This window comes from Phyllostomus discolor, chromosome 1 (assembly GCF_004126475.2).
Source record: "Phyllostomus discolor isolate MPI-MPIP mPhyDis1 chromosome 1, mPhyDis1.pri.v3, whole genome shotgun sequence".
Taxonomy (NCBI): domain Eukaryota; kingdom Metazoa; phylum Chordata; class Mammalia; order Chiroptera; family Phyllostomidae; genus Phyllostomus; species Phyllostomus discolor.
The window spans coordinates 143,605,199-143,628,656 of NC_040903.2; the positions used below are offsets into that span (position 1 = coordinate 143,605,199).

A 23,458-nucleotide genomic window follows, 5' to 3' on the forward strand; every position below is an offset into this window, starting at 1 on the left:
CTTCTCCCCACTCCAGCTCAGGAACTGTGCTTAGCTATTGCTGAAGAGAGAACTTCTCAGCTCTCAGAAAATGCTGAGTTGGGTGTTCAGGCTTCTTGGCTGAACTAAGTACTGGATGGTGATTCAGCAGAAACTCCAGTCAGCAACTGGCACTTGCTATTGGAGGGATCAGCATAAAAAGGAAGAGGAAGAGAGAGCCAGGAAGGGAAGGGGAAGGGGAAGGGGAAGGGGTGGGAGCTTAGCCAAAAGTTCCAGGAAAAGCTGTGTGATTCAGGACCTCCAGAAGCTCCACAGGGTCTCTGCACTCCTCCTCCTCTGCTTGCTTGTCACTGGGGGAGAGAGGCCCTTCCAGAAGGCTCAGCACACCTCCTCTTCTTATAGGGGCCTCTGAGACTTCTCAAACGGTGTCAGTGCTTCAACACAAAAAGGGCTGGAGGAGAAGGGCAAAATGTTACTGTGGTGCGGTAGACAGGATCTATCCAAGGCCTGTTGTGGACCTCACAGATGCTGGGATCAAAGCTTAGTGTATCAGGAAGGGCTACTTTGATTTTTTTGGTTGCTGTTGCTTTGTTTAGATATTTTTGTCTTTCACCAGTCAAGTTATTTAAATGTACAATAATACCAACCTTCGTTTTTTGGCAGGCAGGGACTTGAGACTTTATAAGGCAGGTCCTCACCCCATATGAAAAATGTCTTGGCCCAGGAATCCAGGGAAGGATTCAAGGAAGCTGGCTCTGTGTTCGCAATCCTACCCCAGTTGTTCCCCAGCCTCTCTGAGGAGGAAAGAGCTGGGGCTGGCCTGCATGGGCGGGGCTGGAACCTCATCAGAGCCTTGGGTTGAGTGCGTTAGAATTTAAACAGGGTTCTGTGCTTTCTTTGCCTATCAGTGCCTTTTGGCAGCCAATATGTCTGAAAACGGTTAAGCAGGTCAACCCGGAATAGCCTTTCCACAATTGGAAACACGTGCCCAGTTCCTTCCAAGAGCAAGGGAGGCAGCCAAGGAGCCCTGTCCAGCAGTGCAGCCTATCACAGAGCAGAGTGTCGCCACACCCCTTCACCCTGCAGGCTGGGTGCTCACCAGCTGCTCCAGTGTGGTCACTGGAAGGCTGGTCTGACCAGCATCACCTTGCCCCTTTTGCTCCGGGTCCAGAGGGAGGGAGTCGGGGAAGCTGGCCAGAGCGTGGCGGAAGGCAGAGAAGTGCACACCGCAGCAAAAGGTGAGACAGAAACCTATACACTGTCAGGCACAAGACCAGGTGAAATACACCACTGCTTGGGAGGACTGAGGAGCTCCATCCCAGAAAGGTGCTTATTTGGAAGTTCTGGAAAGGAACAGGCTGCTGTGATTTCTACAAAGTAGTATCACTAGCTTCCCTTTTCAGCAGTTGCCTGCTTACTATATTCCATCTTCTTTTTTTCTATCCTGGCCTCTTCTCACTCTATTTTGCTGCCCAAGCTCACTCGCTAGTGGCTTGTGCTCTCTCTGTCTCCCACCCCATCCCTTCTCTGTCTGCTCCTCTCCCCTTCCCCGCTCTTCCCCCTCCTTCTTCCTTGCTATTGTTTCTCATACTCTTCTCTCTTCACCATCTGTCCTCACCCTTTCTACTGCCTGTTTTCTGAAAAGCCAAGGAGAGGCCTGCTTTTGAAAATTCTAAAGGAAAACAAGGCTTTCCAGGTTCCCTCCAGCTCACTCCTGAGAAAGGGGCAAGTCAGCAAGACTGGGAAATCCAGATGGAGTTCCCGGAGTTCCAGGGAACGTGTGATGGTGACATTGACAAGGGCCCAGGGGAGAGGACACAAGGCAGAGAGACAAGTCTGCCTGTGGAAAATGATTTTCAAAGCCTTGGGGGTGATGGACACAACTCTGTTGGTTTCTGAGGAGTAGCCACCTTAGTCTTCCTCTTTTTGCCACAGTGGCATCTTACATCCTGCTGCCCAGAAAGCCACCTGGCCAGTATCTTCAGGTAATAGACTCAGAGGCTCGAATGGCACTGATAGCAGTGACCACAGGTACCACTGACAGGAGGAGGGTGTGGAAGAGTTGGGATGCTACCATGTGGTGTGGAAATCTGCCAACTAGATCAGCACAATGGTTACCTCACTTTCACTGTCCACTTGTAGAGATCCCCACCACTTCCCTCTGCTTGGTGTTTTTTGGACAGTAGTTCCTTTGGGTCTTGGTGTGTGCTGCCTGGTTGCTCTTTAAAAGCTTTTCTCTTTAAAGCTATGTATGCACCTTGCTCTCTGGTCTTTCTATAGGGGGTCTGGCCCTATGTTAGTTTCCTACTGCTGCTAGAAAGACTTACCACAAACTTAGTGGCTTAAAACTACAGATTTATTCTCACAGCCTTGAAGGTCAGAAGTCCTAAACTCAAGATGTCGGCAAAGCTGTGTTCCTTCCGGAGGCTCTAGGGAGAATTGTCTCCTTGCCTTTTCCAGCTCCTAGAAGCCCCTACATTCTTTGGCTCACGGATCCTTTTTCCATCTTCAGAACCAGCAGGGTGGCATCTTCGAGTCCTTCTTTCTCCCTCTTAGATCTCTCTTTTGGTCATCGTTATCTCCTTTTCTGACTCTGACCCTCCTGCCTCCTTTGTAAAGGACTCTTATGATTACATTGTGTCCATTCAGATAATCCAAAATAACATCCCCATTTGAAGATCCTTAATTTAGTCACATTTGCAGAATTCCTTACATCATGAGAGGTAACATACTCACAAGATTAAGATGTTGACATTTGGGGATGCCATTCTTCTGCCCATCCCCATGAGTGCTGGCGCTATTGTCAGAGGGAAGCAGTAAAGAAAAGGCCTCTGTGACTCCCCAGGGATCAGAATCTGAGGATCAGAGCTGAGATGGGGCTAGGGCCGCCCTCTCTGCAGGAAGCAGGAGCTGGCTCACCCCCTCCACAGCAGACACCTTCCAGGATCCGCTTTGTCATCCATCTGAGGAGAACTCTGCATTTCACTGCCAGTCCTGCAGCTTTCCCACCCAGTGGCAGGAAGCACTGAGCCCACCTGTCCCATTTGGCAGTTGAGAGGCCCTGGGCTCCAGGCAGGGCATAGGATGACTAGGGCTACTCTTGTCTGCCACATTTTTTATACCCTTCCCATCACCTTGGCATTAGGCTTTTCAAACAGGGCAGATTAAGTAACTAAACCTTGACTTCAGCATCTTCTTGGGGGTTTTTGCACCTTTTTTTTCAAAGCAAGGAAACGAAGGAGATAAGGCCCAAGAAATATAGATAGCCTGAACTTCCATGGGGTCTCTTAGAGAAGCAACAACTACCCCCACAGCCAGATTACAATGGACAAGAACCAGAGTTGTATGCCTTATTATTTTGTCCAGCTAGGCCCAAATTATAAAATTCTCCCTGTTGCTAGGACCTCCCCATCCTATAGAAAAGACGCCTGCTGGCTTCCATGAAGAGCTCTACCATCACCACATTGTTTTGTGATCATCTTTTAGCTCGCCCATCTCCCCTGTTAGGATGTCAACTTCCTAAAGGTGGGGACTTGAGTCTTATTTATAACTCCCCTACTTACTAGAGTGCCCAGCATGTGTAGGAACTTTGTAGATGACAACTGCATATATGTATGTATGTATAGATAGATAACCCTCATATTGTAAGGTGCAGTGGCTACTGGTCCCCATCTACCTGCAGCTTCCTTGACAGCACTGTATCTCAGGCATACAAAATTCAAGGAAGAGAGAGGGAACATAGCCGTCAGCAACAGAAAGGGGTGCAGGATAGCAGCCGGGCAGAGGCAGGATGCCTGAGCAGGGCAAAGTCTTGGCAAGCATCTGGCAAGTTTTGCCTTCACTCACTGACCTTTCCTTCTGGACAGAGGCTCAGGTTTCAGCCTGCTGTGAAGGAAGCTGTCCTGTGGTACAGGATAGGTACTTTCAGGAGACTGAAAGTACCTTCTTTTTTTCTTCAGTCACATGCTGCAATCTCGCCTAACTGCCGGTAAAAGGTCACACAAGGCCTGCAGCCATTGTTCCAAGGAGATTAGTATCAGGCAGCCTGTCTCCTCACCTCATTCTCAGGATTTCTCTCTTTATTTCTGAAAGATCCCTGTAAAGGGGAAAGGTTAAATATTAGTCAAGGACTGGGTTCTTGTGAAGTTTTGGAGGTAAACTCAGGAAAGACAGAAGATACATACCTCAAGTTTATTTGACAAATATCCCTTCACACATCTCTGATCCCTGCAGGATACTACAGAGTTCACTTTTTGAAAGTCTTTCTGGCTGCCTCGACAAAGAGATGATTTTGTGTTTTCTGTCCTAGCTCACAGGGAAGTAGGCCACATTCCCCTTCTCCCTTGGTTTTCCTGCTCTGTCCTCATTTGCATCCAAGCACTTTTTTGCCACATCCCTGCCCTCCCCCTCTTCCCCTTGATGGAAGATAATTTTCTTCTCTGCTCCCTGTTCTATAATCCTTACCTATCCCTGAACCACATGGGTTTTGTGTTCTGATCTTCCTTCCTTTCCTAAGTCAGTCTCCTTTATCTTTTAGTTGTCATTGCTTGTGTCTGCTGAACTCCTGGGACCCAGGAGCCCAGCCTCATCCCTAGCATGCTTCAGAGCCCTGGGGAGAAGCCCAGTTGTTTAGAGTGATTTGGGTTGGATTGTCACCAGGTGCGTGATCCTGAGATCCTTACTGAATTGAGTGAGATAAACCAAATGTGTATTTATCAGGATATCTCAGTCCATCTGGAACATTCTATTATTTACAAAATGTTCTCCCTGTTCAGGCACTTAAAGTCCTCCCTTTAACAACATGTTATCATTCTCGTCTTATGACACCATCTTGGCTAACCGCCTCTCCACAAGGAGTCAAGAGCTTCTACTCTTGAAGTCACTCTTCCTCTTGCTTTTTTGGCTCTGTGACACCAATTGAGGATTATGTCTTCTTTTGATGAGTTTCCTGGAGAGCAGAGGGATTGGTGTGCATTGTGAAATATGTAGACTGAGGTGAGATTGGAAGGCTAATGAATTGGGGCATCTTCTTTATTCAAGTATCAAATATTTGCTGAGCACCTACTATTTGAAGGCACCAGTGATATGTCTTGGGATTAAAGACATGAAAAAGTCAAAAGTCACAGTCCCTGCCCTCCTGCTCTACAAGAAGACAGAGAAAAAGAATCAGATCATTATAATACCAAGAAATAAGTGCCAGAGTTAGATATAAACAACATGGTCTGATAGGAGACAGGAGGGACACACTTTGTTCCTTGTCTGAGAAAGGCAGCTGATATATCTTGCCTGGCAGGCACATTGTCAGGAATAAGTAGAATAATAACAACTCATGGAACAGGTGATATTTGAGCTGGATCTTGAAAGATGAGAAGGAGTTGCCAGGCGGAGACACCATAGGGAGGAAGGTTACAGAAGAAGAATAACGTCAGGTCCTTACCCTGCCAAAATGTTCTCAGAATCTAGTAAGGTTGGAAAATATTTGGAAAGTAAATGCACAGTTTCAGGGCAAGCTATTGATAGAACTTGATCAGCTGTTTAAGTGAAATCAGAGGCCTGGTTAGGGGAGAGAAAGAGTCTTATGCTTTTACACATAGGACTTATAACCTTGGAGAACTAGGGGGCATCTTGGTCACTGTTTCAAGGGAAGGGGAAGAAAGAGAATTTTAACTTTTTCCCTTTGTTCTCAAGCACTCCATAACCACTGGGAAGTTGAGGCTCCTGTTCCTGTATCACAGGGCTCCCATGGGTTCCATAGGGAATGTGATGGTAAAACAGAGGGTGCCTCCATCCTAGTGCTCAGCCTAGTGCTCAGCCTCTCCTCCAGACCTGGAGGTCCCACATTGTTGGGATCTCTGTGAGAGTCCATGACTCCTGGGAAAGAAAACAGATCAAAAGCCTCCCATGCCACCCTAGAAGATATAGGGATGGTGGAAATAAACACAGGAAAACATGTTCAACATCATTAGTCACTAGGGAAATGCAAATCAAAACTACATTGAAATGCCACTTCACATCTATTAGAATAGCCAGACTTTTAAAGCTGACAGTAGTATATGCTGACAAAGATACAGAGCAATGGGATCTTGCACACATTGCTGGTGGGAATGCAAAATGATACAGCCACTTGAGAAAACAGTTTGGTGATTTCTCACAAAGTTTAGTATACAAGGTCTGACTGGGAAAAGTCCAGCCATTGTGAACATAATGAGAACAGTTTGTACAACATGTAAGCTGGCAGACAAGGAATGTACATGTGTGAACAATGATGACTTCACTGTACTAGTCAGTGGGGGCGGTAGATGCCATTGAGTGAGCATGTGTACTGTGTCGCTGTCACATTCAAAATGACTGAGCAAGTAGAGCAATGAATCTGCATCAGATTTCACATTAAGCTTGAACATTCCTCTGCGGAAACTATTTGGATGATTCAGAAGACCACAGCTATGAGCAACTGGTGATTGGCAGTTTCATCATGACAATACACCCACACATGTGTCACATCTTGTGCAGTTTTTTGACAAAAACATCAAATCACACAGATGACTCAGCACCCCCTACAGCCCAGATTTTGCACCCTGTGATTTCTGGGTTTTGCCAAAACTAAAATCACCTTTGAAAGGGAAGAGACTTCAGACCATTGATGAGATTCAGGAAAATATGATGGGGCAGCTGATGGCAATTGGAAGAACTGTGTGAGGTCCCAAGGTGCCTACTTCATAGGACTTAGGCATCATTGTCCTATGTACAATGTTTCTTGTGTCTTGTGTCTTCTTCAACAAATGTCTCTATTTTTTCTTTTTTTAAGATTTTATTTACTCACTTTTAGAGAGAGGAAGGGAGGGAGAAAGAGAGGGAGAGAAACATCGATGTGCAAGAGATACATCAATCAGTTGCCTCTCACACATAGCCAAGCTAGGGACCTGGCTCACAACCCAAGTATGTGCCCTGATTGGGAATCGAACCAGTGACCTTTTGGTTTGCAGGCTGGCACCCAATCCACTCAGCCACACCAACCAGGGCTCTATTTCTCATATTACATGGCTGGATACCTTCTGGGCAGACCTCGTACATTTACCATAGAACCCAGATCCCACTCCTGGGTATTTACTCAAGAGAAATGAAGACCACATTCAAAGACTTCTAGGTCTACTTAAATACTTCTGTGCAAGTGTTATAGCTGATTTATTTGTAATACCCCAAAATTGGGAGCAACCCAAATATCCATCAGCTGTCAAATGGAAATCAACCTGATATATTAATATAATAGAATTCTACTTGACAATAAAAATGAATGAATTACATATATATGTAATATATGTATTTCATTCATATATATATATATATGATCACACCATTATCAGATATGAGGTATAGATAGATAGATAGATAGATATCATACCATGTGAAAGGATCTCAAGAGCATCACATTAGGTGAAAGGAGCCAGACTAAAAAGGCTACATACTATGTTCCAATTATGTGCCATTCTGGAAATAACAAAACTATAGGGACAAAAAGTGGTTCCCGGCAGAGGAAGAGGACTGATGTCAAAGAAACACAACACATGAGAGAACTTTTTGGAGTATTGGAAATGTTCCATACGGAAAGTGTGGTAGTGATTAGACAGCTGAACACATTTGTCAAATCATACACTTAGAAAAATGAATTTTATTCTCTGTGTTTTATACCTTGATAAACCTAAGTGGCAAAGACTCTCCTGAACCTCTGTAGCCCCCAAAACCAGGCTCAAGAATATGACAACCAGGATTCCACCAGCTGCTCAGGGCACCCCTTGAATATACAATGACTTAAAAACAGAGTTCACACTGCTGCCCTGATCAGCTGTTGCTTTTCCCCCCAAAGCTAGTGCCCACACTTCCATACCTACTTCTGGCTTCCAGCCCCGGGCACGGCATGTTCTGACCACAGATTTGTGACACGTAATCCCCATTCATGACCCATTAACCTAGCCCAAGTTTCCACACAGTGGGGCTGAGCTTGCAGGATATTTGGCTGGTCTGCTACAATTCCATCATCGGGATCAAGGAGCCTTTCTGCTTCTGTGCAGAGGGCATCCTGCAGCCTCTTTATGGCCCCTGAGGGTATATTTGGGGGTCTTTCCTTTCAGTGCTCCTCACATGGGTCAACTGCTCCAGTGTGCGGTGGGCCACCCGGGTTCAAGACATTTTCACAGCTGGGAAGCTCCTGGCCCTGGCCCTGATTATCATCATGGGGGTTGTACAGATCTGCAAAGGTGAGTGTCATTGAAACAATGGGACCCTGTCAGATGTCCCATCCCTTGCATGTACACACCCCCTCGTACTGTCTTTGGGTGTGTGCACACCCTGAGATTTCCCAATTCTGGCCTTAAATGACTTCTGTTCTTCACTTGCTTGACAAAGGGGAAGAGAAACCATTTTCCATAGGCAATAGGACAGGCCTTGCTTGTTAGCAGATTCAGCCCTCCCATGCTGACCTCATGGCTCTGAAGACCCCAGATCTCTGGACTCCTATTGCCTTCTTGCCCCAACCCCATGGAAGGTCCCTGCATCTTATATTGTACCTCATCCATACTTAAAATGGGGGGTGGAGGAGGAGATTTTATGTTTTTAAATTACAATCTCTACAAGAGAGAGCTCTACATTTCTTGGGCCCCTGCCCGCATTCCCCACCAGATTTGGTCATTTCCAAGCTCAAGTCTGTATTTGGTTTCCCTGGGACCCTGTGCCACCACAAGGCTCTGCCCAGTGTCACTGCCTCCTAGAGAAAGTCAGGTGACAAGCAGGAGACCTCCCACCTGCCCACAAGCCCAGAAGGCAGTGTGGGGTGCCTGGATTTTTACTCCAGGAAACATAATTAAAAGTCTGCTATATAAAATGTCCATGATTAATTTAATCAGATGGATTAAGTTCTTTAGCAGGTTTTATTGTTTTCAGGAATTTAGACATAAGGAAATCACTGTGCTGTGTTTTCAAAAATAGAGTCTCTCATAATCTGGCCCCAGTGCTTTCTCCTGATCACTCTAATCTCCTTACTTGCTGGCCCTATGCTGGGTTACAGATGAATAAGTAAAGTATGAAGCGGTTCCACTGTGTCTCGTTGCAACCTCAGTCAGCAGCCTTTCTTGAGAGACCTCTGTGTGCAGAATACTGTGCTAAGGGCTGGGAAGAAAATTTAAATGCTCTTTGCTGAAGGACCCTCTGTCCTCAGGGAATCTACACCATAAAAGGGGAAACCAAACGCACACCTTAGAAAGAAACATTTGGAAGTTGACAAGGAGAGTAGATAGGCTTAAACTAATAGAGCATTATGGAAGCTTATGTTGGCACGTCTGTTGTTCTTGATGCCTTCTTCATGAATTGTACAAACTTAAACACCAGGGAGAAGGGTGAGGAGACTGACAAGGGCCCTAATCATGCATCTCCAAATCCCAGCAAGCCAGCTCCAGTTTACCCTGCTAGTCCCCCAAGTTATCCTGCTGTCCCTGGTGACCTTCCCCTGGCCTTTCCTTTCCAAGTAACTTTGCCTTATAAAAAAAGAACATTCAGCCCTGACTAGTGTGGCTCAGTGGGTTGGGCATTGTCTGAAAACTGAAAGACCACTGGTTTGGTTCCAGGACAGGACACATGCCTGGGCTGTGAGCCAGGTCCCCAGTTGGGGGCATGCAAGAGGCAACAGATTGATGTATCTCTTGCACAGCGATCTCTCTCTCTCTCTCTCTCTTTCTCCCTTGCTTCCCATTTCTCTGACCAGGTATCAAACCGGTGACCTTTCCATTTGCGAGAAGATGCCCAACCCACTGAGCCACGATAAATAAAATTTTTTTCAAAAAAAGAAAGAACATTAAGAACTGTGCTTTGAACCTGAGCCTCACTGGAGTAATGGTTACCAGGTTCTGGGAGGTCCTGGAGTTGTTCTGCTCCTTTTGGTCCCACTTCCCCAATGCCTGGGGTGTACTGGAGATAAGACAAAGAGTTGAATCATTGCCAAAGGGAGCGGTGGGGACCAGACCAGGCAGGCCATGGGCAGCTAGGCCTCTGACTGGTCTCTCTGAGCAGCTTCCTGCCCCTTGTGTCCACAGGAGAATACTTCTGGCTGGAGCCAAAGAATGCATTTGACAATTTCCAAGAACCCAACATCGGCCTCATTGCACTGGCTTTCCTTCAGGGGTCCTTTGCCTACGGAGGCTGGAATTTTCTTAATTATGTGACTGAGGAACTTGTTGATCCCTACAAGTGAGTTGAAATAGCCCAGCCTTTTCTCTCTTCCTGGAAAGGCCAAGGCACCTGCTACTGGAAAGGGGGAACCAGGTGTCCACTGCCCACTTCTCCTCCCAGCCCTGATTCTAATTGTGGTCCATCTATCCTGAAAAAGCAGTTTATTACCCAGGAACTTAGACCTCTTGCCATTCGCTCTGCCAGGAGAAGAAAGCTGACCCAGAAACACTACCAGAGTAGGTTAAAGGCTGAGAATGCTGCTGAGATAACACTACTGCCTTAGAGAATGAAATGTACCCCGAGTGGTTTTCAGGCATCTTACCTGTTTTGGGACAGGTGGTCTCTATGTCCTGAGGCAGGGGAAAGGGCGCATTGTGTAGCTGATGATCAAGAAGAGATCAGTAGGTATGGAATATATGTCCAGCCTAAACTGTCTAGATAATTCCTTTAAATTATCCTGCCCATATTGAGAAAAATTCCTCCTCCCACTCCTTCATGGAAGAGGGAAAATCACAGAAGGCTGCAATCAGCTTCATGAAGAAAAACAGAGGCACTCCCCAGATGCCATGGTGAGGCAGGCGGTCCCAGGTGCCACGCCTTTCCCCTCTCACCTCCTCTCCCTCTACAGGAACCTTCCCAGAGCCATCTTCATCTCCATCCCACTGGTCACATTTGTGTATGTCTTTGCCAATGTCGCTTATGTCACTGCAATGTCCCCCCAGGAGCTGCTGGCATCAAACGCAGTCGCTGTGGTAAGAAATCGCACTCACAGCCCCTCAAACTAGGCAGGTTGACATAGACTTGCCTACTGAGCTACCATTGCTTTCCCCTGACCCATGGATTTGTGAAATTGGAAGTCATCCCAAGTCTGTAGGACAGAAACCACATCTTCAGGTGCTCAGGAGCAAGCTGGTGGACACACTATACCTAGAACAGCCACAACAGCAGAGCTGAGTAATTGCCACAGGAACTGTATGGCCTGCAAAGCCGAAATATTTACTCTCTGACCATTTACAGAAAAAGTTTGCCAACTTCTGATCTAGGGCACTTTAAACTCTGAATGCAATGACTGTAGAAAGGAGACAGGCGTCTCCCCAGAAAGATGCCATCTTGCTTGAGACATGCTGTTTCCTGCTCCATTTCCACCTCGGGAAATCAGGCAGCCTGACTCCTTCACTCGTCAGGGAAAAATGTGCACCATAAATGACTAGGAAGTAGGAGTGGGTTGTGTTTTTTGGGGAAAGAGATCCTGCAGGTCCAAGGCCCTGGGGTCCTTGATACCCAGGAAAGACTTGGGATCCATGCTACTCCCTCACCTGGCCTCACCTGGGCCTTGACCTCACCCTGTCAAACAGTGTCTTCACTTGTCTTATTGAAGACTAAAGAAAGAGGCCCTCCGAGGTCCCATAGCAGCCTGTTCCACAGGCTTCCCCAGCAGGACAGCTATTCTAAACCCATCCCCATTATATGGTATAAATCAAGTGTGTACTTGACCCAGGGAATATAGAAAGGCTGGTTCCCTGACATTTTATACACGAACACTGTAGTGTCACCACCTTTTCCTTCTCAGCCTACATAATAGCCTCTTATCATTTTCCCCCAATAGCATTTGTTTCTATGAATTTAGAAATCCTCACTCTATGAATTACGATTCATCTCTAATTCTGAGGCTCAAAAATTAAGAAGCTTGCTCAAGGTCTTACAGCTCCTGAATGCTGAGCTGAGATTGGAGCCCCAAACCTGCCTGACTCACTGGTGTATCGTGTATTGAGGCCTAGGCTCACGTCCTGGCCCTGCCACTTCCTAGGTGTGTGATCTTTGGCCATCCACTGAATTGCTCTGTGCCTCAGTTTCTTCATCTGTAAATCAAGGATAACAAATGTTAGTTCATTATTAGCATTATTAGTATTAACACCACACACTGCCTCCCTCAGTTAGCTGTTGGAGGTGTTGGTGTGAGACGGGAGCCAGAGCGCAGACACGCACCACACCTCCTCTCAGGAGTTGAGCCAGAGACCAAGGAAGGGTGGGCCTGGGAGGGAGCGTTCCTAGCAGTGATGCACAGGTGCAGGGTTGTAGCCTCACCTTTTCACTTACCCCTTGTTTTCTCTCACAGACTTTCGGAGAGAAGCTCCTAGGGGTCATGGCCTGGATCATGCCCATTTCTGTTGCCCTGTCCACATTTGGAGGAGTCAATGGGTCTCTCTTCACCTCCTCCCGGTGAGTGCTATCTGGGTCCTTTCAGGGCCAGGGGCTACTCTGCTGTGTATATAGCTCTGTGTATATGTGGGGGCTTGTCTCCGTCAGCAGGGTCTGTGTGGACACCTGGGCAGTGGCCTTGAAGGGGGTGATTGCTCACATGAGGACATGCGTGTATCAGTGTAGATGCAGAGAGGTGTAATGCTGCTCACGTGGTTACCTATGATGTGTGTGCCTTCACGTGAAGTGGTGAAAAGCCCCATCCCACCTTGTTTCAGTTTGAGCAGGAGGCTGAGGAGGCCCGGGCTGCCTGATGCAGTCCCAGGTCAGGGGCTGTGGCTGGCAGCAGGACTGTCTCAGCTGCAACTCCAGAGCTCCTTTTCCACTCTCCTAGAAATGGGCTGTGCTGGCTAGAAAGGAATCCCACTCTGAATGGGATCAGGAGGAACCTGTGCCTCTGGGCTGGCCTCCCAGGAGAGTTTTGGGACCAGACTACAGGTGGGACAGGATCATCTCTGGGTGCCGGCTCCTCTCTGCTCCACAGACAGGCAGCTATGGGAGGTCTTCGTGTGACCATCCCTGAGACCCAGGTGGACTCACTCATGTGACATGAGAGAGCTGGGGAAGAGCATTGAGACAAATGCAAAAGGAAAGCATTTGTCTAAAGCCACATCCCTCATCCCTCTCAGGGAAGCCAGAAGCTCAAGGGAGCCCTGGAGTCCCCATCTCTTGTCTCCATACATCCAGGATCTATCTCCTTGGTACCCCTTCTTGCTGTCTCCAGAATGGGCTGTAAGAACAGCAGATGATGGATGATTTCCATCAGTGTGGTTCTAGAGGTCTTCCCAGGGTTCTTAGAAAGCCCCTCGGTGCCCGGGGCACAGTCCTACTGAAAAAATACAGCAAAGGAGTATGTCCCTGAATTCAACTACTTGTAAAGCCACCCATCACATCAGGGAAGAGTTCCCATAAAATGGCAAAGGAGTGCCATGTTTTCAGGACCCAGGGCAGGAAAGAGGGAGTGTGGGTGTCCCCTGTTCTCCGGGACCCTATGACACATCCACAGCAACCTCGTGTGCATGTTACACAGGAGCAGTGGCCATCTGGAGGCCCCAGCCGTGGGTGAGCAGTGGAAGAGCAATGACCCATGAGGCTGTCTGGGATCTATTGGAGGAGAGTGACTGGCTATAGTCACTGTAGAGTGGGGTTTGTCCCTCAGGCAGGCCGAGTAGTGGTCTGCATGCATGTGGTATAGCAGTGTGTGCATGCAGGAAATGCAGCCTGGTGTACTCAGCCTCTGATTCAGAGGTGCAGCTCACCCACCAGGCCTCCTCTGCTCATCTTCTAGTTCTTTTCTTTCTTACTTTCTCTTCCTTGCCTTCTTCTCTCTTTCTCTTACCCTTTTGTGTTTTGTGTTTTGGGGGTATGGAGAAGATGATCCTTCCTGAGGAGTAGGAGTGTGTGTGGGTGTGTGTCATGCTTACTGTCGTTGTCTCCTCTGTTGTCAGCCAGCTGGGCAAGGATTGTCTCTTGTGAACTTGACACTTACAAATGCTGTTGGACCTGGACAACTCCACTTGGTCCCGGCTGCCTGTGGAGGAGGGATGTGAATGCGGGACCCTGGCTATGTGCATGATAAGGCCCACAGGACACTTGGGTCTCAGTGGGGTGCATGAGGCTGCACTGTAAAGGGCCAGTGCCATGTGGCTGCATGAAACTAATGACAGTAGCCTAGGGATTTGGTGATGGCAACTGATGGTGATGCATTTGGGTACTTGGGACCATAATTGACCCCCACACTTCTGATGAGCTACTGCTTTTAGCTTCACTCTCCCCCATATACAAATTACGAAGTAAATGACAGTTCTCTTCAGAACACCCAGTGTGCCAGTTCTGTGCCTTTCTGTCTCCATCACACCATCCCCTGCTTCTCACCCTGGGGTGATCCTTTTCCTACAAAATTCTAGAAAAAAGAAGTGGTATAATTCACATTGATATGTAAATGACTCCTAACAGCTTGTAGTAATTTTTTCTCTCAGGAGAAGAAAGGGGAAGAAGGCCTGCTTTTTATGTTATAATTTCTTTTTTTAAAAAATCACTCAGTCCTGGCTGGTGTGGCTCAATGGATTGAGTGCTGGCCTGTGAACCAAAGGGTCATTGGTTCAATTCCCAGTCAGGGCACATGCCTGGGTTGCAGGCCAGGCCCCCAGTAGGGGGGCAGTTAAAAGGTAACCACACATTGATGTTTCTCTCCCTCTCTCTCTCCCTCCCTTCCTCTAACAATAAATAAATAAAATCTTTTTAAGAAAGAAAAAATGTCATTAAAAATATACAAGAAAAAGAACAAAAATTTTTTTTGAAATTCACTCTTAAACATCAACATCCTGGTCATAATATTGTACTATAGTTTCGCGGTTATGCTACCAACAGAGAAACTGGGTAAAGAATACATAGCGTTGCTCTGTATTATTTCTTACAACTACATGTGAATATATAATAATCTCAAAATAAAAAGTTTAATTGTTTTGAAATTTTAAAAATTTATTCTGATTGCAATTTTTTTGTCTTTTAGAATTTTCAAGTTTTTTCTATAACATCTAAAGGAAAAAATTTAAATTACTCATAATCCCACTACCCAGAAATAATTAGCTGGTATTTTAATATGTGTTTTTACATGCCCCATGAATAATTTTTTTTAATCCTCACCCAAGGATACGTTCATTGATTGTAACGAAAGAGGAAGGGAGAGAGAAGAACATTGATCAGTTGCCTCCCATATGCAACACGATAAAGGATTGAAACTGCAGCTTTTTTGTATACAGGATGACACTCCAACCAACTGAGCCACCCAGCCAGGGAAACAATTTTTAAGTGAATGGAACTTTACTTAAGTGTATGGAACTTAAGTGTATGGAATCATTGGTTTTCTATCTTGGTCTTTTCATTTACCATATACTGTGAACATATTCTCATGTAATCAGTTTTTTTCTAGAATATTATTTAGACCGTATAATATTCCATTTTATGGGTATACCATAATTTATGTTATCAATCTCCTACTTTTAGACATTTAGGATATTTCATTATTATGAAATATCAAAATATCTTTATTTTGTTTTTTATTATCAAAATATCTTTATATATGCACATTTCACTAATTATTCATTTCTTTTGATGGCTTTTTGGAAATAGAATAAATAGCTTAAAGATATAAAATTTTTAGGTACAATTCGCATGCAATAAAATACACAGACCATAAGTGTTCAGATTGATGAGTTTCAGCAATTGTAGACAGGCGTATGACCCACAACTAGACAGAGGACCTCTGCACGTATCCCACAAGTCCTCAAGTGTCTCTGCTCAACCATGCCTTCCCCAACCCCAGAGACAATTACTTTCTGACTAGGATATGAATGCTTTTAAGGCTTTCCTTGTACAGTTCAGTCTCCTTATATCCCCTGAGGATATGGAAGGCACTTTTTTTAATGGAATTAAGGCCTTAAGCAAAGGAGAGAGGCTGCTCCCACAGCAGCACTCCCAGCATTAAGAGAGAGCCACAGAGTGACAGCACAATCATCAGTAACCCCAAGCCTCCCAGGCCACACTCAGGGTTTCCACACACCCAGGGTCCATCCACGTACCCACCAGCTGCTTCTGGTTTGCCTGCATCAGCATTTGTGATTGTGGGTCCTGTGACTAGTGGGCTGGAAGGCATGCACGAGAAAGTGGGTACCTGGTCGGGGGTTGACGCCCGGCGTGGGCAGAAGCAGGGCATGAATGAGGGAGCCTGGGCTGGGGAGGGAGCTTTCGAGGGTAATCCAGGAGCTACCCCAGGCTGACCTGCTTTTCTCCCTGCCAGGCTGTTCTTTGCCGGAGCCAGGGAGGGCCACCTTCCCAGCGTGTTGGCCATGATCCATGTGAAGCGCTGCACCCCCATCCCAGCCTTGCTCTTCACAGTAAGGGCCCCTCCTTCTGCCGGTCCTACACCACCCTCCCTCTCTTGCTTTCTCTGAGCTGGGAGTTCACCCTTCCCACAGATACCCCTGTAACCCTTCTTCTGCTCCTGGACTTAGAGAATCTGGCAAGTGGTGTACATAGGCTTCACTAATATGAAGAGAAAGAGCAAGGCAAGAAACTGAGTCCTGAAAGACCTTAAGGCTCTCAGGCCAGGTCATTTTCTTGCTCCTATCTTCTGGATCAGAATGACCTGACTTCCTCAAGATTTTATAACCTCACAAAGAAACTTCTCCTTTCTTGACTCTGCTCTGCACCTGTTGCCCCCAGGGTTGCCCTTTGGGCCTCTGCTCCCAGCAGCACACACCCCTCCCCCTCCCATTGGTCTTCTTGCCCCAGGATTTTCTGCCAGTGGGAAATGTCACTAAAACAAATTCAGTGTTAAGGGTACACCAAATAAGAAAAATCATAAAGGAAGACTGGCACACTGAAAATGGAGAAGAGGAAACTTGGGATGGGGTGGAGGGGGAATGGGAGTAAAATGACCCCAGAGTAGAGTCATTCAGAGAGAGCAAAAAAGAAGGAACAAAGCATTGTCCCATTGAGCCCCCCCTTTTTTTCCTTCTGGATCCTGAATAAAACATTGAAAATTACTTTGTCTATCAGAGACACAGTTATAGCAGGATAGGAGAGCCCTCGGAAGTCAAGGACATTCGTTGTACAACATTGGCCGGAATTTCAGAATGTTCAGATACAGGGAGAAGGTCATCATGATTGTTTGTTGTAAAAGGTGATCGGAGAAACACAACACTCCCAGCGGCCAAAGCCATTTTTCAGTTTGAGCCATTGGTGCAGCACTATGACTGCGAGGCAAATACAGTAAGAATCTGGCTCATGCGTTCATTAAAATGTTCTCAGTTATTTTCGCCATGAGATCTCACAGGAAAATTGAGCCTTCTATTGGCCTTCATGTATTAGCAGAAGGGAAGAACACTGTTCCGAGAGAGCCACTGAAATGATTTTGAAGTTGGAAAGTGTATTCTATCAAGAAAATATCACGGGGATGTTATGAGGCTTAAACAAGTTAATATTTGCAGAATGTGAGAAATAGAGTCCAGCACCTAGTAAATAAGTCTTTATGATATTTAAAAAAAAGGAAGGAAGAAAAACAAATGACTCAGACAGGGGAAGAGGATGAGGGCAAGATAAGGCCTTAGTCTGCAGTTAACAATCTTCCCTAAAATGATAAAAAGAAATGTACCGTAAATGAGAGCAGGGAGGACATGGAGCCAGGTGCCACCAGTGTGGCCAGTCTAGTTATTTACAGCCAAAATCTGTTCTGACTGGTTAATCTCCATGCCGCACCAGTGATTAAATATTTTATCACCCTTGCCATCGGCAAGAACTTCCAGGCAACAAAGGTGTTGATGATGGCCTAGGTTTCTAGGAGTGGTTAAACAGTTTCCAATTTGAGACATTCTTTATGAAATGGCCACCTGCCTGAAGCACGCGCACAGTCCCCGACCTGTAAACAGCCCCAGTCTCCAAATGTCCTTCTGATCACTGACGATGTGCTTCCCCCATCCCCCTCAGTGTGTCTCCACCCTGCTGATGCTGGTCACCAGCGACATATACACACTCATCAACTATGTGGGCTTCATCAACTACCTCTTCTATGGAGTCACAATTGCCGGACAGATAGTTCTTCGCTGGAAGAAGCCTGACATCCCCCGCCCCATCAAGGTGCGAAAACCTCCCCGTGGGGTCCCCCTCACCCCCACCAGTGGTTTCAGCTGCAGCGCAGATTTTTCAATCACCTCGTTCTCAGCTGCTGACCTACCCATCCCCCACATGATGGTAACAGACCCTTTGGGAGGCAAGGGCCCTGTGGGAATGGGGCAGCCATTTATTCCAATCTTCTGCCGGGGGTAGGACCAGAGCAAACTGCAGCTGGAAAGATAAGTTAGATTAAATGATATTTTCATCACATTATTTCTTTGTTTCCTATAACTCTGTCTTAAACTGCCGCTGATTGCTCAGGACTCCCTTATCGTTCCAGCGTTTTCCTGGATCCTCTTGTCTGGCCAGTCTCTTCCTTGTCCCTCCAGATAGCTGGGTCCACTTGTTCTGTGCTTCTATCCCAGAATGAGTTTCCTCCTTTCATCTGCGTATCCAAATTCTAACCATTTTCCACATAACCTTCAAGCACCTCCTCCTCTTTGAAGCTTCCCAGTCCACTCCAGCCATCCATGAGTGAGCCTCCCTTTTGAAACTTCTGTGACCCTATACATAGCAGGGTACCCAGTGAACCTATTGGTTGTTACAAGAAATAACTTTGTGATGGGTTTTACAGGATTACTCAGAACAAAATATGCAAGAGTACTCCAGATTTTCCTGCAACTCAGAAGAATAGAGTATGGCCCTAAGTTATTTGAACAATTCTATATTGGAAACAGAGGGACCCTAGATGCTTCTAGAAGATTCTTCCAGCTGAGAAATCAAGGGCCCTCCAAATCTCTGTTTGCCCCTCACTTTCCTACCGCTGTTGGAAAGCCTGCTAAGTGGAGGAGTAGAAGAAGCCCATCTCCCCACCACATGCACACCCGCTGACAAGAGGGGCCAAGGAGTTGAATCTAGAGGCTAGCTCTCCGCTGGGAACTCCCACCAGTGTTTAGCAAGAAGGGATGAATCCCAGAAAGAGATGCTTCTTTCTGAACAAAGTCAAGGGCCTAGACTGCCTTATACTATGCCAACTTTTCTGATTTCTTGGGTGTTGGCAGATTTTTCTTCTCAAATGGCTTGAAAGAAATACGTAGGGACTGATCCTGGTGAGAGGGATTCTCCATTTGCCTCATGCCCAGATGAGGGCTCTGCCTAGAAGTGGGTGAGGGGCAAGGAGCCTGACTGACTCAGGTGGTTTCCTGCTTGCCTCTCACTCATTTCCTCACCTCTCCTCCACCCTACGGCCACAGCAAGTATATACCACTGTGCCAGCAAGTCCCCACGGGCTGTTTTGGCTGCCGTAGGCACGTGGCATGGATGACAAGGTTTTGTTTGATCCTACCCGGGGGTGGGGGTGGGCAGTGAGGATCATTCCCTCCTTAGGTTCCCCGTCCTCTTCTTGTCCCCTGGTCTAAGTTTACTAACATTTGTTGACACAGCACTTGCCCAAGGTTCAGGGTGTGGGAGCCTTAGAGCTGAGTGAAGCTCAGCCTTTGCACTCAGAGGTACTCCCTGAGGGTGAAGAAAGGGGAGGGTGCCCTAATCCTGGGTCAATAGGGTCTACCCAGCTAACAGCACCTTTGCTCCACAGATAAACCTGCTGTTCCCCATCATCTACTTGCTGTTCTGGGCCTTTCTGCTCGTCTTCAGCCTGTGGTCGGAGCCCGTGGTGTGTGGCACCGGCCTAGCCATCATGCTGACTGGAGTACCTGTCTATTTCCTCGGTGTTTACTGGCAACACAAGCCCAAGTGTTTCAATAACTTCATCAGTGAGTTGTTGAAGGCTCTGGGTGCCTTAGGGCCTCCTGGTCTGGGGTGGAGTGGTCAGCAGTCTAGCAAGAGAAGCCCACCAGAATGAGGAGGGCTAGGCTGGGCCACAGAGCTCTGGTGAAGGAGCTGGGGCAGGAAAGAGCAGATGCCTCCCCAGGCACCTCTGAGGAGAGAGCAGCTGATGTTTCCACACAGACTTTGGACCTGCAGGAGTAGGCAAAACTTGATAGCTATCCTGCAGGAGCTGCCCTGGGCTTGGTGGAGGCTGGCAGAGGCCCTGGAATTGGTGGTCAGTGGGCGTGAGGACAGTAGAAAACTGGGACCTTGATGAGCAAGGGGCAGCTGGCAAACGGGCTGCCCAGAGACACAGGAGGCAGGTGGGGGCATCTCCTGGAGGGGGAAATTTCCTGAAGACATGATGGCTCTGTAGAGGCAAAACCCAGGGCAGGAGAGCAGGGAAGAGCACAGTGGGCCACTCGGCACTGACCTGGTTTGTGTGTGACCTCCTCCCACAGTGTTGCTAACCCTGGTGAGCCAGAAGATGTGTGTGGTTGTGTACCCCGATGTCGGGGGTAGCTCGGGGACAGAGGTGATAAATGAGGACACAGAGCAGCAGTGGCAGCCCATCGCCTCCAAGAACAAGGACTAGTGGAACAGCCCGGCCCTGAGGACCACCATCTCTTCTCAGTTGTCTCCTCCCTCTTTTACCTGCTTTCTGTCCTCCTGCCCTGCCTGGGTCCCCCCAACACACACCCCTCTGCTTCTGTCAAACAGGGACAGGACCTGGGGATGAGTGGTGAGAAATTATAAACAAAGACACTGACATTAGTACCCAAAGAACCAGCCCTTCACCCCCAGCGCCTGTGCCCAAAGGCAGGGCTGCCCACGCTCCTGTGAGAGGACAGTGGAGCTGCTGGAGTGCCCTCCGGGGCCCTCTCTCCCCATCCCTCACCCTGTTGCCTCCTCAGGAGCCTGAGTTCAGGACTGCTTTCCCTTCCCATTCCTGAGTCCAAGGCCTCAGCTCTGAGAGAAGTGGCAGCAACAAGCAACAGTGAGTAGGCTGAGGAGGGACAGACTCAAGCAAATCTGTCACCATTAAAAGTCAGCTGGAGAGACCTGTATCGCTTCCCTCTGCCCTCCCCCCTACTCCTCCCCCCACGCCTCCATCCATCACAGCCTGGGCTCCCTGTCCAGAGTAAGTTCCTCTGGATACCATCCCCACCCACATCCCATCCCCCATCCCCCACTGGGCTAAGGACCAAGGAAATAGGGCGAACTGCCCCTCACCTGACCCCCAGCCAGGCCTGAGGAACAGATTGGGAAAGGCTCAGATTGCAGAAACCCAGCCTTGCCCCTGACCCCTGCATCATGCCCCCAACTGGGTGCCAAAGCTTTCTGAAGCCAGAAAGTCCTCTCCTAATGACAAAGCAATTCAGCTCCTCTTCCCTCCCCACCCCTTTGGGGAGGAACAGTCACCCTGTCACCTTGCAGCTATGCTCCCAGCACATACCACTCAGCCAGCACTGCCTGCCCCTGCCCCCATCGTGCCCTTTTCCTCCCCTGTCTGGACCTTGGCTCCTGGGACCTAGGACTGGGTGTGAAGGCTCCCCAAGCCCTTCAGGGCTGAAACCTGAGCCAAATCTGCCTTAAGTCACCTCCCATCCAAGAACTGGACCTAAAAATACTCCCTTATTTCTAACCTTCAGGGCAGACCTGGTATGAAAAGTTTTCCCCTGGAGAGAGGGTGCTCTCCCATCACTCAGAGGGGCCATTTAGGAAGAAGGCCAGTTCCTCCCTCCTCCCCCAATTCTACTAACCCCTCCCCCTCTCAGGTCCCACCACTGTCCTGCCTTTGGACAGCCTCCAGGGCCGCGTGAGAAGGCAGTGGTGGCAGGTGCCCACTTTGGAAGCCCTTGGAGAAGCTTGTCCATGGAATGAGGACTCTGGCAGAGTCCTTTCCCTGTGCTCCAAAGGAAAGAGGCAGTGTTTGCCCTGGGCCTGGAGCCTTCCCGCCACACCTGCTGTGCTAAGGACTAGATCCTTTTATCCCAAACAGGAGCCTTCCCTTTCTTTCGTGCCACTCCCCATACCATCTGCTTAAACTGGAACACCCGGGAGCCCCTCTGGCCTGCTCCAGTCTCCCAGCTTCCTGCCGGGCCTGCCTGACCCTGCATTGGTGAGATGCCAGGTTTGGGCTGAGTTATGGTTTCTTCTGAGGGGACTCCAGGCGGGCTGGGGCTGGCCCCAGGAGGGTCAGGGGACCATCCTCTTATTTCTTCTCATTCCTCCAACCACCTTCCCTCCTTCAAGTATTTTTTCTAAGTGGATGCCTTACTTTTTGGAGAAATATTTTTGAAGCTGGCATTTCTATTTCTTTTGGATTTTTTAATGTAAGGTTGTTTGGGAGAGCAAGGAGTTGGTTATACCTGGATAATAATTGTCTGTCTTTGAGTTGGTTTAGGTTTCAGAGGGTTGGTTGGTTGGTTTTGTGGAGGGTTTGGAGTTTTTTCTTTGATGTAATAAAATTTAAAATGGAAATGGAGTTGTTAGTGTTGATAATTCAGCATTATCAGGAAAAGTATGAAAGAGTCTCCAGGCATTTTCTGTCTTTGTCAGGAGGTCTGCTTGCCAGATTCCTTCCAAGGCAGCATTCCCAAAGGCCCTCACTCTGTCCCAGGGGCCAATGGCAGTCCTTTCAAACAGCCACTTCTTTTGAACCAAAAACTTGCTCTCATTTCTTCTGTGAAGTCACGAAGTGTTATTAAGTTCCTGCTCTGTGTACTGTGCTGAAAGCCTGCAGCCTAGTAGGCTAGGAAGAAAAACCTCATCACTACCCACCGTGGGAATGTAGGCACCAAGCTGAATGGAGGAAGGCGAAGGCAAAAGCAGTCCCTAAGTCTCCGTCAGCAAAGGCTTCTGGTGCCCGGACAGTGAGAGCTGAATGAGGAAGAGAGGGACAGCCTGACCCTGTGGAGAGGCGGAGAGCAGGACTTAGGAAAGCACCCAGCTGAGTCCAACAAGCTTGATGGGAGAGACTGAGAGATGAGATGGGGTCCACCTAGCAGTACAGAGCCAAGGAAGAGGAAGATTTCTAGGTGGAAGACCAGGAGAACTGTTGGACTAGGACAAAAGAAGAAGTGGTTAAGGTAGGGACAAGGACCTCCTGATGCTTTGGGTTAACTACTAAAGGAAGTTAATGGGATTAGATTCTGTTCTTGCTTGGAGTCCCTTCTTTGTGGGCATCCCTCCCACTGCCTGTCCTGGAACAGCATCATTCCAGAGCCAGCACTGCTGACACACGTGGGCAGGAGGGGAAGTAGGGTGGAAAGGTGTCACAACATCACCCTCCACCACCTGGGCCACTGTGAAGACACAGGCAGGCAAGATGCCTCCACTCCCTGTCCTGGCTGGCCCTAACAGTCCACCAGCTTTGTGGCTGGTGTTCTTGTAGACTGAGGTTGGAGGCTCACCATTCACATGGGCACAGACACTTGGCTCCAAGTCCCACATCAGCCACTGAACAGCTGTGTGTCCTTGGGCAAGTCATTTAACCTATTTAGCAGTTGTGGGGGTGGGGGGGCGTGAGTATTCCTGTATCTCCCTGTCCAAGGTTGTTCCA

At 47.9% G+C, this 23,458-nt stretch overlaps 1 protein-coding gene across 4 annotated transcripts in view; it reads left to right on the top strand.

The window, feature by feature from the left end:
• The window catches only part of SLC7A8 (solute carrier family 7 member 8), a 45,691-nt gene extending 23,319 nt beyond the window's left edge, over positions 1 to 22,372 (top strand). For 2 of the 4 annotated variants that reach the window (XM_028506089.2, XM_028506088.2), the window contains 8 exons: positions 8,106 to 8,231; positions 10,059 to 10,212; positions 10,823 to 10,946; positions 12,311 to 12,414; positions 16,253 to 16,349; positions 17,941 to 18,090; positions 19,661 to 19,838; positions 20,355 to 22,371. In XM_028506089.2, the coding sequence (XP_028361890.1) occupies positions 8,106 to 8,231; positions 10,059 to 10,212; positions 10,823 to 10,946; positions 12,311 to 12,414; positions 16,253 to 16,349; positions 17,941 to 18,090; positions 19,661 to 19,838; positions 20,355 to 20,488 (1,067 nt within the window). In that variant the 3' untranslated portion in view covers positions 20,489 to 22,371. Of the gene's footprint in view, positions 1 to 1,062; positions 1,218 to 8,105; positions 8,232 to 10,058; positions 10,213 to 10,822; positions 10,947 to 12,310; positions 12,415 to 16,252; positions 16,350 to 17,940; positions 18,091 to 19,660; positions 19,839 to 20,354 lie in introns of those variants that run through there. The other 2 variants (XM_036030234.1, XM_036030235.1) reach the window with 2 other exon arrangements.
• Positions 22,373 to 23,458: the final 1,086 nt, after the last annotated feature.